The sequence below is a fragment of the Arvicola amphibius genome, chromosome 11 (genome assembly GCF_903992535.2).
Source record: "Arvicola amphibius chromosome 11, mArvAmp1.2, whole genome shotgun sequence".
NCBI classification, from domain to species: Eukaryota; Metazoa; Chordata; class Mammalia; order Rodentia; family Cricetidae; genus Arvicola; species Arvicola amphibius.
The window spans coordinates 757,535-773,681 of record NC_052057.2 but is presented as its reverse complement, the minus strand read 5'-3'; the positions used below and the strand labels follow the sequence as shown (position 1 = coordinate 773,681).

Genomic DNA, 16,147 nt, shown 5'->3' with positions numbered 1-16,147 from the left:
ATAAAGCTGGGAAATGATTTAAAAAGCATACATCTTGTTTTGAAATAATTAGCTAGCTGTCTTATATCTTCTTCTGTTTCGCAGGCAAAAGAGCATTACCAAGAATCCCCAAAATGCATGAGATACAACCCATACCCCACATCCATGACCACACTGATGTGGACATTTTCATTCTTGCCTGCCATCTGCTTCTTTTTTTGGAATGCATTTGCCCAGCAAATTATTAGTGCCTATAAACTAGGAATATTAACTTAAACTACCTGCCCAAATTCCAGGAAGCAAAATCTTACCAGAGGATTCTGGTAGTTTAGTCTTGCCTCCCACGTTCAAGATGGAGATGTTTGAAAGGGCAAGTGGAAGTTCTCTCCATCCTGCAGGGACACTTCCCTCCCTTACGTCAGACTCACTGAGATCTGAGGGGTTTTATTTTTCTCAGGGATTTCAGCATCAGGAGGCCACCGATGTTACCTCCAACCCTAAAAGTTCACAAATCAGCAATGCACAGAATCAGAAAAGTGTCCACCTCATCTTTGGAATTTGTAAACCCACTTTTTTGAGGCAACTGAATTCCTTTTAAAAGGTGTAATACTAAAGACAATTCTTTGCTAGAATCTTTTCTGATGTTGCTTCTCTCAAATATTAACGCGAGAGGTAAAATGCGGCCGACTTTTCAAGGATATGTATTTCAAATAACTTCTTTTTCCAGTAAACTATTCCATTTCTCAAACCAATCTAAGTTTTTTGGATTCCTTCAAAGTACTTCCTTTTACTTGATACAGTCTTTTGCTTCCCTTTCATTTTAGAAACCTGAGAGTATTTTAAACATGTACTAGGAGAACTGTTTTGCCGTTAGTAGTAACGGTAAAAAGAATGACAGTATTAGACTATGACAATCGATACTGGCTTCAAACCCTCTTTTTTTTTTTTTTTTTCTATTTAAAGCAATCAGAGAATAAGGCAAACTTTCACACTGGAAAACTGAGCGGCAATCTCCCTTTCCCAGTTTCAGGGCCCAGTGAATCCCGCCTCCACTGCTCTGAGCAGCTGTCTCAGGAATGAATCCTCTTCTCCTTAGAATGTGGGAGAGCTTTGCTGGGGCGGCAGCTGCGAGGAGGCACGGCATCCTCCCCTCGGATTCGCTGTCGCGGTCCCTCCCCCTCGGAGCGCTGGCAGCTGCCGGGGCATCCCAGTGGGAAATCTTTCCCAGCCACCGCCAGCGCGGCGGGCGAGCAGCAGCTGAGCGCAGCCCAGGGTGGGGACGGCTCCCGGGAGGCTTCAGCGCCGCCAGCACAACGGCTCCTAGGTCCCTCAGGTGCATCCTCCAAGTCCAACAAGAGGACACCTTGGCAACGTAGGGCGGGTTCCCTCGGCACCCAGGGACCCGCCGTAGTCTAACACTTGCCTCTGCGCTCCACGAAGCAAGGTCTGGGCGAGGGAGCGCGGGAGAAGTCGCAGCCATAGCTAGCGGCCGCCCTACCTGCGCGGCGCGCTCCCGAGGCGCGCTCCCACCCGCCCGCGTGCCCGCGCGGCGCCCTCCCGGCGGCGCGCGCTCGGCTCCCCTACTCCCTCGCGGTGCCCGGGTCCGCCCGCCCGCTCGTCCCCCGCTCGCCCTCGCGGCCCCGCGCGCTCGCGCTCGCGCACGCGCACGCGCACGCCGCGGCCGGGCAGCCCTCGGCGCTGTCATGGCGGCGAGGAGCAGCTCCAGTGGGCACAGGGGCGGTCCCGCGCGCTTCTGCTGGGCGATCCGTGGCAGTAGCATCCTCAGCCCCCCCGCAACAGCACGCGTCGCGGTGTCGCTAGCGCCTGCAGCAGTTGCTCGAGCAGGGTTGAGCGCAGGGGTGGGGCGGCCTAGGAAAACCATGGAGTTCTAGGCAGCCGCGGGCTCCCGGGGAGCGGACTAGGGAAACTTGGAGGCAGCGACCAGGTGCATTGACCTTCCTCTCCCTCCCCTCCTCTCCCCGCAGTCGGCGTCCGGCCTGCCTTCCCGCCCCTACACACACCTCCCTTCCTCTCCTCAGCGGAGCTCAGGTGCCGGGGCGAGGTGCTCCACTCCTCCCCCTGGGCCGAGCGCTGAGCAGAATCACCGCCCCCTTCCCCCGCCTTTTCCTGCCCTGGATCTCCACCGCCACCTCCGTCTCTCTGCGCCCCGGCTGGGGTGAGGACGAGGCCGGAGTCTCTGGGTGAGGAGGAACTTTGTGCCTCAGTGGTCGCGGGGGTCCCCTCCTTCCCCCCCGCGACAGTTTCCCCGCGGTGCACCTGCCTGCGCCCACCACCTGCGCGGCCTGGGGGAGGAGGGGACCGGCCCCGCGGCCCGGAGGACCCGCCTTCGCTCGGAGCCGCTCGGGAGCCCGGGAGGAGCGGCCGGCTGGCCCTGGGGTGCCTTTAGTAACTTATTGGACAGACAGTAACTATTTCCCTCTCCTCCCTAAAAAATCCCACGACCAACCTAGCCTATTTAACATGTGTTTAATCTTCCAATAGGGTTTGGCGTTGTTGTCAGCCTCGGGGAGAGAGATTGGACAAATATTCTCCAAGAGGAGGAGGGCGACGCCAAGGACTTTCCACATCAACTGCTTTTGGGGTTTCTCCTCAAGTTGGAACAGAAACCCCTTTTGGTTTAGCGTTTGCCTGTGTTGTGCCTCCGGTTAGTGCAGCGACTGCTGGCCCAGAGTGACTCTGAGTTGTCCTTTCTTGTGAGCTAGTAATGGCTAGTGAAGACAATCGTGCCCCTTCCCGGCCACCAACAGGTGATGACGGGGGAGGTGGAGGGAAAGAAGAAACCCCTACGGTAGGGGGTGCGTTGTCCCTGAAGCCCGGGCTCCCCATCAGGGGCATCAGAATGAAATTCGCCGTGCTGACGGGGTTGGTGGAAGTTGGAGAAGTGTCCAATAGGGATATTGTAGAAACTGTCTTTAACCTGGTGAGTAGATCAATATTTTATAAGCATATACTTTTCTCGGTGAGTTGGGGAACAAGACGAAGCTGGGGTCATGTGCTTCACTCAAACTAATGGCTTTTTCCACAGAGAGACACAAAATTCCACTTGACCTAAATGAAACAATTGCTTGTATTTCAGTTGAAAGAAAACTATGCAAAATTAGACACTTCAGGTTTTGAATGAATATATCACTTTGTGCAAGGAAAGCAAGTGTCCATTTGGAAGTCTGCCTCCGAGAGTGTGTGTGTGTGTGTGTGTGTGTGTGTGTGTCAGGTGTTCAATGCAGAATTTGACTTTTTTTTCTCCTTGGAGTGTATGTTTTTTAAGCCTGCATTTCTCTTTCACATTTTAAATACATGACCTTTATTTTGGACTTGGGAACTGATATAAGTCTTTATCTAAGTTATATTTTGCCATAGTTAGTTTTAAGCACAAAATTCACATCTGTAGTGTTAATAAAAGGTTAGCATTGCAAATTAGTATTTTTAATTTTGGCTCGTTTTAGTTTTAGAAATAACTGGAAAAGGTTAAATTTTGAAGTAAATATAGGGTTATATTCAAAGTAATCTTGTGATAATTGAACGGCACCTTGAAAAAGTGTGTAGCAGTAAAACACACTTGGTCATTGGAAGTTGCTGATTATACTATAGTGGGCTTTGACTCATTTTTTTTTCTCTGTGACTCATTTTAAGTGGCTATGAGATGCTTTCTTTTTTCCCTTCATTCTAAGAAATTACTGTTAGTAAAACCTCTTTAGACTTTTTAATTCTGTGCTGATTATCAACTTGAATCAAAAAGGAATCTGGCTTTAAAATAGTTTCCTTTTTTTCATTCAACCAGTGTGTGTGAGAAGATAATATGTGGTACCAAATATACGTGTGCAGTCGTAGTAACTGTCTAGTAGCCATCCCTTTTCCTCTGATTGTCAAGGTGAGACTTGTCTTACTTCAGGCAGTTAAGTATTTCCTTCATTAGGCCTTTCGTAGTAGTTCAGTCATTTGCAATACAGAGTCTAGAATGACAAAGTAGGTGCTGAAATTCACTTGTTTTTGAAGCCTGAAAACTTTAAACTGTATTTTATTTTTCTCCTGGATTACTGTATTGCCACTTTAGATATAAATACTGACAGACATTCACGCATGCATTTTGAAACTATGTTATGGACATGATCAAACATATAAAAAATTGGATAGCATAGTTAACTCTGGTATCCATCATCCAGCTTCAACATTTTGGGGATTTTTGTGTGTGTTTGGAACTTTCAAAAGTGAGCTTCCAGATAAAACACAAATTCATCTATTTCTTTACCTTAAAAAACTTGAGTTTTTTTGTTGTTTGTTTTTCTGAACCTAATGCACTGTGGATGGTAAGCAGAAATTGGTCCAGTCCAATTGTTTGTATGTGAAAACATGGCGTTGAGACACCTGTTCTTTATAGTGTGCTGTGTCGGGGTGAATGACCAAACAGGAATCACTTCCATTTTTATCATTAAAGAAAGTGTAATCTCTGTATTAATAGTTTGCTGAAGTGTAGGCCTGATAAAGACTTTAAGGTCAGGTCCCTCCTAGTGTGTAGGGTAGTGCATGGCACTTCCCCTTCTTCAGCATTCGTTCTTTGAGGAGCGTGGGGAGAGTGGCCTAGAGGAGTGGATTTGTCTTCCTTTTGACTACTTTTTGTGATTAGAATATGGGCTCTAAGAAAATTATGGGAACTAAAGTTTTTGTAGTCAGCTAGTTCATCTCATTGCTGCTGTTGCTGTGGATGTAGTGTGAGTTGTAATTCTATTCCAAGGAGGAACCAGCTATTCTGTGCCAGGCACTGGGCCAGGTGGCTTTATTATTTAAGTCTTTCCTGAATACTCTTCTGATGCATATGTGCCTTTTCAATGATGAGGAAACCAAGATACTGAAAAGTTAAATAATTGTGCTCTTTAGGCTTGGTCTTTTCAGGAATGTATCTGTCACATGAATTGGTGTGGAGTTGTTTTCATCTCTGAGCAGCTTTTTTGTACCTTAGGTATTGCTTTCCTCAAGGGCACAACAGTCATTCATCTTGATAAATATTCATGGCTAAACCTTCACCAATGGATTTTATTCCTTTTTATTTAACTTTCAAAAAACTTTCCACGATATTGCTTTAAGAAGATCTCAAAACTAAACATAACTGTTTTAGTTCTTCACGTAATTGGTTTCTCATTTAGTCTGTGCAGGAAGGTGATTATTAACTTTTTTCTTTTCTGTGCGTGTGTATGTGCTGGTATATGTATCTGTGAGCCAGAGGTTGATATTGGTGTTGTCCTCAGTTACTTCTCCATCTTATTTATTTATTTAAAATATTTTATTTATTATTATTGTGTGTGTGTAAGTGCCGGTGAGCATGCTGTGGCATGGGTGTGGAGGTCAGAGGGCAGATTTGGGGTGTTGGTTCTCTCCTTCCATCTTGGTGAGAAGAGAGTGTCTTCTCTTCGTGTTTGTGCTGCTCTGAGTACTCTGGGCTAGCAGGCCCTTCCTTGTCCTTTGGGCTGATTTTCTTGTTTCTGTCTCCTTCCTCATTGAAGGAGTGTTGGGATTATAGCTATGAGGCAGAGTATCTGTCTTTTTGTGGATTCTAGGGATCGAAATCAGACTGTCAGCAAGTGCTTTTATCAGTTGAGCCATCTGCCTGGCCCCTGAGACAGGGTTTCACTGTGTAGTTCTGACTGTCCTGGAACTTGATCTGTAGACCAGGCTAACCTCCACCTGCCTCTGCCTCCCAAGTATTCGGATCAGTGGTGTGTGCTACCACTTGGCTTATTTTTTTCATTTGAGACAGCAGATCTGTCACTGAATTTGGAACTGACATATTCAGCAGAAATCTAAGGAAGGTGTCTCTACCTTCCTAGCACTGGGGTTACAGGTACATGCCTTCCATGTTGGTGTTGGGGACTGAAGTCTGATTCCCATGCTTGCATGGCAAGCACATTGCTGATGAAGACATCACTACCAACCTCACCTTCCTCCTTCCCTCCCTCCCTCCTTCCCTCCCTCCTTCCCTCCCTCCCTCCCTCCCTCCCTCCCTCCCTCCCTCCCTCCCTCCCTCCCTCTCTCCCTCCCTCATTATGTATTCCTACCTGGCCTTTGTAGAGCAGACTGGCTTGAAACTTTACATGTAGACAAGACAGGCTTAAAATTTATTGGAATCCTCCTGCTTCTGCCTCCTGCCTTCTGCCTCCTGGGATTATAAGTGTGTACCACTATACCTGATAACTAATCTCTCTCTCTCTCTCTCTCTCTCTCTCTCTCTCTCTCTCTCTCTCTCTCTCTCTCTCTCTCTCTCCCTCCCTCCCTCCCTCCCTCCCTCTCTCTCTTTCTCTCTCTCTCTCTCTCTCTCTCTCATCAGTGTTCTGCCCATATGTATGTCTCTGTGAGAGTTTCAGATGTCTTGTAGCTGGAGTTACAGAGGAGGAGGAGGAGGAACTTTCTCAGGTCTGTTTCTGCCTTGTGGGTGCTGGGAATTGAACCTGGGTTTTCTGAAGAGGAGCCAGTGCTCTTAACCACTGAGATATCTCTTTAGCACCCTTTTAAACAGTACATTTAATTTAAACTTCCAAAATTGTGAAAAGTTGGAAGCAAACAACAGAACATGAGACATGTATGCTGTATACTCCCATGACAGCACATGTAAGTCATGGAATTGAAGCAATGTGAGCCCTGTGAACCTTCATCTGTAATGAGTCTCAACCCAGCAGTGGTGGCACACACCTTTAATCCCAGCATTTGGGAGGCAGAGGCAGGCAGATCTCTGTGAGTTGGAGGCCTGCCAGGTCTATAGAGTCAGTTCCAGGACAGCCAAGAATACACAGAGAAACCCTGTCTCAGAAAAATCACACACACACACACACACACACACACACACAGAGAGAGAGAGAGAGAGAGAGAGAGAGAGAGAGAGAGAGAGAGAGAGAGAATTAGTCTTCAGTGGAGTTTTATTAATAAATATAAACTAACTTTTTATGTAGTTAGGTTGCTATTGGTATGATGAAACACCATGACCAAAAGCAAGTTGGGGAGGCAATGTTTTACTTGGCTGATTCTTCCATACCACTGTTCACCATCAAAGGAAGTCAGGACATAAAATCAAAAAGGGCAGGAACCTGGAGGCAGAAACTGATGCAGAGGCCATGGAGGGGTGCTGCTTACTGGCTTGCTCACCATGACTTGCTCAGCCTGCTTTCTTATATCCAGGGCCGCCATCCCAGGGATAACACCACTCACAATGGTCTGGACCCTCCCCCATCAATCACTAATTAAGAAAATGTCCTACAGATTTGCCTACAGCCTGATCATATGGAGGCATTTTCTTAACTGAGGTTCCTTTCTCTCACATGATTCTAGCTTGTGTTAAGTTGACATAAAACTTGCCACTGCAGGGATCATAGCCTTTTCTACTTCTTAGGCATATTGTTATTAAAGTGGGAATATGTTTGTGTGTGTGTGTGTGTGTTCTTTTGTCCCTGTTTTGGGAGATGAGGTCTCTATATACACTTGTGCTTCAGAATTCAAAGGGATCTTTCTATTCCAGCCTCTCCCGTAGCTAGGACTAAAGGCACAAACCAGTACACCCAACTAAAAACATGTCCTACAAACTTTTTAAAAAACTAATTAAATATTTGTCACTTTAAAAAATAAGTTTCTAATGTTAAGAAACAGCCTGTCTTGGCAGAGTTGTCCGGATAGTCAGAGGTGGGGCTGTACAACTCCAGACGTTTGGCTCCATAGCACATTGTCTCCCAGCCTTGCCCTTGTAGCTTGTTATAAATCCCTTTGAAAGTTACCATCTTAGCTCAGTGGTTAAGAGCACTGGCTGCTCTTCCAGAGGACCCAGCCTCAATTCCAAGCACCCACATGGAGCTCACAACTGTCTGTAAATTTATTTCCATGGGATCTGATACCTTCACACCAATACACATAGAATAAAGTTAAATAAATCATAAAAAATCCTTTAAAAAGTCCAGGTGGTGGGGGTGCATGCTCTTTATTCCAGCACTCAGGAGGCAGAGGCAGAGGCAGGCGGATCTCTTTGAGTTCGAGGCCAGCCTGGTCTACAAGAGCTAGTTCCAGGTCAGGTTCCAAAGCTACAGCAAAATTCTGTCTCAAAAAACTACACACACACACACACACACACACACACACACACAAAAAAAAAAAATCTTTAAAAAAAAGAAGAAAGTTACTATCTGTTGTCATTTCTTTTGCAAGTCTGTTTCTCGGTTAATTTTTTTTTTTACTGACTTTTATTGAGCTCTACATTTTTCTCTGCTCTCCCCTCCCTGCCTCTCTCCTCCCCTTAAACCCTTTTCCAAGGTCCCCCTGCTCCCAATTTACTCAGGAGATCTTGTCTTTTTAGCACATGTAGATTAGATCCATGTAAGTCTCTCGTAGAGTCCTCATTGTTGTCTAGGTTCTTTGGGATTGTGATTTGTAGGTTGGTTTTCTTTGCTTTATGTTTAAAAACCACTTATGAGTGAGTATATATGATAATTATCTTTCTGGGTCTGGGTTACCTCACTCAAAATGATGTTTTCTAGTTCCATTCATTTGCCTGCAAATTTCAAGATGTCATTATTTTTTTCTGCTGTGTAGTACTCCATTGTGAAATGTACCACATTTTTCTTATCCATTCTTTGGTCAAGGGGCATTTAGGTTGTTTCCAGGTTCTGGCTATGACAAACAATGCTGCTATGAACATAGCTGAAAACATGTCCTTGTGGCACGATTGAGCATTCTTTGGATATATACCCAAAAGTGGTATTACTGGGTCTTAAGGAAGGTTGTTTCCTAATTTTCTGAGAAATCGCCACACTGACATCCAAAGGGGTTGTACCAGCTTGCATTCCCACCAGCAATGCAGAAGTATTCTCTTTTCCCCACAACCTCTCCAGCATAAGCTGTGATCAGTGCTTTTGATCTTGGCCATTCTTATAGGTATAAAATGTAATCTCAGAGTTGTTTTGATTTGCATTTTTCTGATGCCTAAGAATGTTGAACATTTCCTTAAGTGTTTTTCAGCCATTTTAGATTCCTCTGTTGAGAGTTCTCTGTTTAGGTCTGTATTTCATTTTTTTTTGATTATTTGTTCTTTTGATGACTAATTTCTTGAGTTCTTTGTCTATTTTGGAGATCAGACCTCTGTCTGATGTGGGGTTGATGAAGATCTTTTCCCAATTTACAGATTGTCGTTTTGTCTTGTTGACTGTGTCCTTTGCTTTACGGAAGCTTTTCAGTTTCAGGAGGTCCCGTTAATTAATTGTTTCTCTCAGTGTCTGTGCTACTGGGGTTATATTTAGGAAATGGTCTCCTGTGCCAATGCATTCAAGTGTACTTCCCACTTTCTGTTCTATGAGGTTCTGTGTTTGTGGCTTTATGTTGAGGTCTTTGATCTATTTGGACTTGAGTTTTGTGCATGGTGATAGATATGGATCTGTTTTCATTCTTCTACATGTTGATGTCCAGTTATGCCAACACCATTTATTAAATATGCTTTCTTGGGGTTGGAGAGATGGCTCAGCGGTTAAGAGCATTGCCTGCTCTTCCAAAGGTCCTTAGTTCAATTCCCAGCAACCACATGGTGGATCACAACCATCTGTAATGTGGTCTGGTGCCCTCTTCTGGCCTGCAGGCATACACACAGACAGAATATTATATACAGAGTAAATAAATAAATGTTAAAAAATATGCTTTCTTTTTTCCATTTGACATTTTTTTGCTTCTTTGTCAAAAATCAGGTGTTCCAAAGTGTGTGGATTAATATCTGGGTCTTCTGTTCAGTTCTATTGATCCTCCTGTCTGTTTTTATACCAATTCTCAGTTAAATTTTTATAAATAGTACACTAGTTTCTCCATCTGTACTTTTCTCATGTTGCAGTTTAAAGCCATTTTCTTTTGTTTTCATTCATGTGTTTACTTATCAGACATTGAATGCAGAACAATTACTATTTTGGCATATTTCAAGAACTTGCTGCAGAGTTTAAGATTTCTATTCATTTAAAGATAGTCAGTGACCGGGCGATGGTGGCGCACGCCTTTAATCCCAGCACTTGGGAGGCAGAGGCATGTTGATCTCTGAGTTTGAGGCCAGCCTGCCTGGTCTACATAGAGAGTTCCAGGACAACTAGGACTGTTACATAAAGAAACCCTGTCCTGAAAAACCAAAACCAAAACAACAACAAAACAAACCCCAAAACAAAAAACAAAAACAAACCAACGCCCCCAAACAAAAACAAAACAAACAACAACAGCAATAACAACAGCAAAGACTAGTGTTTTTCTTAGGCTGCTAAGAAAATTTTTTTCATGATTTCTTTTGTTATTTATTTTTGAGATAGGGTCTTTTATTAGTTATGGTTCTCTAGGGTAACAGAACTTATAAAATTAATCTCTTTCTATATGTAAAGGGGATTTATTAGAATGACTGTGGTTCATCCAGTTCAACAATAGCTGCCTATAAATGACAGGTCCAAGAATCCAGTAGTTGTTTAGTTGATGCAACTGTCCAAGCTGGTTTCCAGTATACGCCAGGATCCTGAAGAAGTAGGCTCAGATGTGGAATGGATTTGCTATCAAGGTGAGAGTAAGCAGCAAAGAGCAAAGCTTTTTTCTTCCATGTCCTTATATAGGCTTCTAGCATAAGGTGTAGCCCAGATTAGAGTTGGGTTTTCTCAGCTCAAAAAGTCTGGATTAAAGGTATGTCTTCCTGCCTCAAAATCTGGATTAAAAGCTTGTCTTCCTACCGCAAAGAGATGAATTAGAAATAGATTTTACCACTTCAAATTAAGCAAAGAATTCCTGCAGGCATTCTCTTTATTTTTGGATGTTAGTTAATTTCAGATGTGGTCAAGTTGACACCCCCACCTTTTTTTTTAAATTTATTTATTTATTGTGTACACAGTGTTCAGCCTCCATGTATGCCCACATGCCAGAAGAGGGCACCAGACCTCATTACAGATGGTTGTGAGCCACCATGTGGTTGCTGGGAATTGAACTCAGGACCTTTGGAAGAACAGACAATGCTCTTAACCTCTGAGCCATCTCTCCAGCCCCTCACCCCCACCCTTTTTTTTATTGGGTTTTTTAAACAGGGTCTCTCTCTCTCTATGTAGTCCTGACTGTACTGTTCACTCTGTAGAGCAGGCTGGCCTCAAACTCACAGAGGTCTACCTGCCTCTGCCTCCTGGGTGCTAGGATTAGAGGTGTATGTACCATGTCCAGTAGTTTTCTGTCAACCCCCGTTTGTTTATTTTTTGAGACAGAGCCTCCGTACGTAATATGTAGTGATGCTGAGCTAGAACTTTCTGTGTAGCCTAGGCTACTTTTGAATTTGAGATCCTCCTACTTCGTCTTCCTGAGTACTAGGATTACAAATATATAATAACACTATCATGCATGGTTTTTGATTTTTAATTTAAATGTAACAGCTTGAAAAGTAGAATATGATTCTTTATTATTTACTGTGTATCAATTGATATATGTTCTCAATAAATAGAGGAGCTAGGTATTAAATAAATCTTTTTATTGACTGTGCATAATACCCTTTGTGGACCTAAGTGGGCAGCAGCTGTTCTGTTCTAACTGACTCTTGTCTTGCATTAATGGGAACTTAGTGGTTTTGTACATCTTTAGTTTTTGGAGTAAAAAATTTGGAATCTAGAGTTAAAAAACTTTAAAAATAGAAATTACAATGTTTAAAAATTTTATATGGACTTTATAAATAGTTGTTTACTTTTCAGGTGTTTTATGTGTATGATGTATGTGTGAGAGCCTGTGCACAGCTTCACAAGCACATATAGAAGTCAGGGGAGGATCTTGGGGAAGATCTGTTCTATTACATTCAGCCTTATTCATCAAGGGTCTCTCACTGAATCTAGAGCTAGGTCATCGGCCTAGCTACCCACCTGTCTCTACACTTTTCAAACTCTTATATGAACTTTAACATAAAGATACTCATCCAATGAGTTTTTTATTGTCATGTTAGTGTCTAGATTACTTCCTATATAATACCTATAATTGCACATTTAAGGATTAAGAATAATCCTTTCTATAAACATTCTTGCCAATGATCTTTTTGTAATTGGTATTAGTGATAGAAAACCCAACTGCTGGGGGGCTTGGTGTTGCACACCTTTAATCCCAGCACTTGGGAGGCAGAAGCAGGTAGATTTCTATGAGTTCAAGGCCAGCCTGGGCTACAGAGAAGGTTACAGGACAGCTAGGATTACGTGCACACGAGCACGCGCGCGCGTGCTCACACACACACACACACACACACACACACACACACACACACACAAAACCTATCTTGATAACCCTATTCCCTTGATAACTGTAAAGGAAAACTCAACTGCTTTGAGCACAATAAAAGGATTTATGGAATTATTTGTCTGGAGTCCAAAGGTAGGGCAAGATTTCAACAAACAATTTCATTTTGTTTCTGTTTTGCATTTTCTGATTTCAGTCTGGTGTATTCCTCTTAAGTTGTAGTATGACTGGTTACCAGGCAAGGTGCTGGGGCCACTTATGTCGTATCTTTTGCTAGAGTAACTGTGTCCCTATGTTCTGAACTAATTGGACCATTGACCAGTGAAATGTGCTGATGAGCTTACACAGTATGTACAGTTTATTTACCTAATTCTGTTATTTTAAGTCAATTTATAGAGCTTTTCAGCCATTATTACAATTTAATCTTATTTTTATTATCTAATTTTGGAATATTTATATTTGTATTCAAGGCATTAAAATTTTAATTTGCCTGTGATAAATTTTGAGTTAACTTTTGTACGATGTGATTTTTTTTTTTAAACATGATTATTTGCCTCATTGCTGATTGCTGAAAAGCTGTTCTTAGTATTTTCTGTCTTGGCGCCGTTGCTGAAACTCAGTTGACTGTAAGTGTAAATATCTGTCTTGACTCTTTGTTTTCATTAAAATTTTGTGTGTGTCTGTATGTGTGCATGTGCATGCAGGTACATGCATGTATGCTTGTATGTGTATGTATGGGGGTCAGAAATTGAAGATTTTATATCTTTAGTTGCTGTCCACCTTGTGACGTCATTTGTGCCACTCCCCGCTCTATTTTTCCTCTGTCTAGCCCTTCCCATCCACTTTCCCCTTTGTTCCAGTTCAAATTCATTTTTATTCTTTGTTATTGTGACATGTATATGTATATGTATGCAGACATATGTGTGTGTATGTGAACACATTAATACGTGTGTGTATGTGAACACAACATATTAATACATGTGTGTATGTGTGTGTAACCTGCTGAGTTTGTTTAATGCTGCTTATATATTTGGGAAGGCTGACTTGTTGGGACTGATAACCATTTACGATGCTTTTCTCTGGGGAAGAAAAAGTCTCCCTCTCAGCAGGTCTTTTTGTAGGATGGGACACCAGGTGATTCCCCCATCCATGTTGGCTTGTTTGCTGATCCTGTCATTGTTTAAGCAGTCACACCGTTGCCATTTTCTGGAAGTCATTTCCCTGTCATACCTACAAGACTCAATCTTGTACCAGATACGCTGGTCCTCTGGCTCTTAGGCTCTTTCCACTACCTCTGGGGTAAAGGTAGTGTTGTAAATGCATCAGTTGAGGCTGGACACCCCACAGTTGATTGTTCTCTGCATTTTGACTAGTTGCAGCTTTCTCTAGTGGTCCGTGTCTACTGAGAAAATAAACTTCTTGATGAGGGTGCAAGTTACACTTATCTGTGGGCACTTTATATTTTGAGACATGGTTTTCACTGGACCCATTTGACAAGACTAGCAAGTTCTAGTGATTCTCCTTTCTTGACCTCCTCAGAGTGGGATTACAGGTGTGAGATTTATTTATTTATTTTAGGCAGAGTCTCACTATATAGCCCTGGATGACCTGAAACTTGTTATGTAGACCAGTCAGGCCTTGGACTAAGAGAGACAGATCCTCTTGCCTCTACCTCAGGAATGCTGGGGTTAAGGTGTGCTGGGGTTCATGCTAATCCCTGGTGCTGAGGGGCTTTTTAACAAGGGTATTCATGTTTGTGGGACTAGTGTTTTGCCAATGAAGCTGTCTCCCTAGCTCATTACATTTATATTTCTGTTTTATAGAGTTGTAGATGAAACCCAGGACTGTGTATGTGCACATATGCTAAGCATGAACTGTACCACTGAGGTACATCCCTGGTTTATTTATTTTCCAATGATCGCTATGTCTTTTTACATTATTTTCAAACTTTCTTGATTACTGTAACTTTGTAGTACGTTTTGAAATAGTGAATGTAACCCTCCTACTGTGTTCCTCTTTTTCAAGATTATTTTGATTATTCTAGGTTCTTTGTGTTTCCAAGTGAGTTGTAGGTTTAGGTTATTAGATTTTGTGAAAAAGCAAACAGGAATTTAATTTTTAATTTTTATTTTTTTGAGACAGGGTCTTTTTCCACTTAGCCCTGGCTCTTCTAGAACTCACTTCTTAGACATAGGCTGACCTCAGACTCACAGAGATCAGTCTACCTCCACCTCCTGAGTGGCGGGACTGAAGGTGTGCACTACTATACCTGGCTAGCAAGCAGGGGTTTTGATAGGGAGTAGTGAATCTGTAGATCACTTTGGAAATATTACTCAGTTCATGAACATAGAGCATTTCTCCATTTATGTAGCTCTTTAATTTAGTGATTTTTTTTTTTGCATGTGTGTATGTATGTGGTGAGCATGTGTATATGCATTCACATGGCTGTATGGAGTCTGGATCTTGACATGGTGAGTCTTCTTTGTTCTTTGCCTCATTCATTGAGGTAGGGTCTCACTCAGAACCAGAGCTGATCTATTGGCTATTCTAACTAGCCAGCTTGCTACAGAGTTCTGGTCTTTGCTTTCTAAGCTTTGGAGAGTTGAAATTACAAGTGGGCAGTCACACCCCTTGGCCTTCATAGGGATCTGAGCCAGCAGTTTATCTATTGAGCCTTCTAACTATTTTAGCAATTTTTTCTTGTCTTTCTTTTTGAATTTGTAATCCTCCTGAACATTGGGGTTATAGATGTGTACCACCATGCCGTTTGTAGATAGTTTTGTGTATTCAGATTTTTGTAAGAAGACTAAATGGCTCAGAGTATGACTTATGAGTTGATTTTTAGATGAATTGCTAATGTTGATAAAAGTGAAATTGTGAATTGGTGAAATTTCAAAAACTTTAGTACTATTCTAGATGTAATTGTTTGATAGTTTAAGCATTTTAAGTATGCAGTCGTGTTCTTATTTGAATTGTTGTATTTTAAACTGAGAAATGGTTTGGTAATTAAAAGTTTTTTTCTGTTAAGGATTAACAGAAAAGGTAAATTTAAGTTTTGTAAAATATCCTTTTAGAGATACATTTTTTGATATGTCTCATATAGTTTAGGCTGGCCTCAAACTTGCTGTATTTTTTTTGTATGTTTGAAATAAAAGTGTCCATTATGGGTTTGTCCCCCATAGTATGTAGAATCTAACGTGGTGACCCTTTAATACAGCTCCTCACGTTGTGGTGACCCCCGATTATAAAGTTATTTTTATTGCTACCGTTAAGAGTTGTATTGTAAATATCTGTGATTTTCGATGGTCTTAGGTGACCCTTATGAAAAGGTTGTTTGACCACAAAGGGGGCACAACCCATTGGTCGAGATCCTTCTTCATCTAGAAATGCTTACAATGCTTAGCACTCCGAAAGCTAGCTATAGTGGCAAACCTCTTAGTACCCTTTTGCTCAGGAGGGTGAGTCCAGAAGATTCCTAGAGCCTAGAAAGTGGAGCCAACCTGGACAACATATACAAACTGTCTTAAAAAAAAACTTGTTTAAATTTAAATATCTTAATCCTTTTATTAAATAAACTTTAAATATTAGAAAGTCTAGTTCCTATTATTTTCTATACAAAAGCTATGTCATGTAAATAAACTTTGAGGTATATTTTGTTTATTCTTTTATATTTCATTTGAAAGATATTTGCCAGACAGCTTGCTGTTGCCCCATCCCTTCCTTCTCTGCCCCTCACCCTGTCTATCTCCTTTCTTCCTGTCCATTGTTTCTCTCGTTTGGAATTCAGGCCTTTGTGACTAGGCAAGCAGTGTACCACCTAGTATACCACATCCCTTAATTTTTTTTTCTATTATATAGCCCAGGCAGGCCTTGAACTCACAATCTTTATGCCTCATCCTCCTTGGAACTAGTATAG

General features: G+C 42.2%; 1 protein-coding gene across 3 annotated transcripts in view; it reads left to right on the top strand.

Moving 5' to 3' along the window:
• Positions 1-1,671: 1,671 nt before the first annotated feature.
• Positions 1,672-16,147, top strand: part of Lrba (LPS responsive beige-like anchor protein) — a 481,883-nt gene continuing 467,407 nt past the window's right edge. For 2 of the 3 annotated variants that reach the window (XM_038347329.2, XM_038347327.2), the window contains exons 1-2: positions 2,099-2,180; positions 2,482-2,920. In XM_038347329.2, the coding sequence (XP_038203257.1) occupies positions 2,705-2,920 (216 nt within the window). In that variant the 5' untranslated portion in view covers positions 2,099-2,180; positions 2,482-2,704. Of the gene's footprint in view, positions 1,925-2,098; positions 2,181-2,481; positions 2,921-16,147 lie in introns of those variants that run through there. The other variant, XM_038347328.2, reaches the window with a different exon arrangement.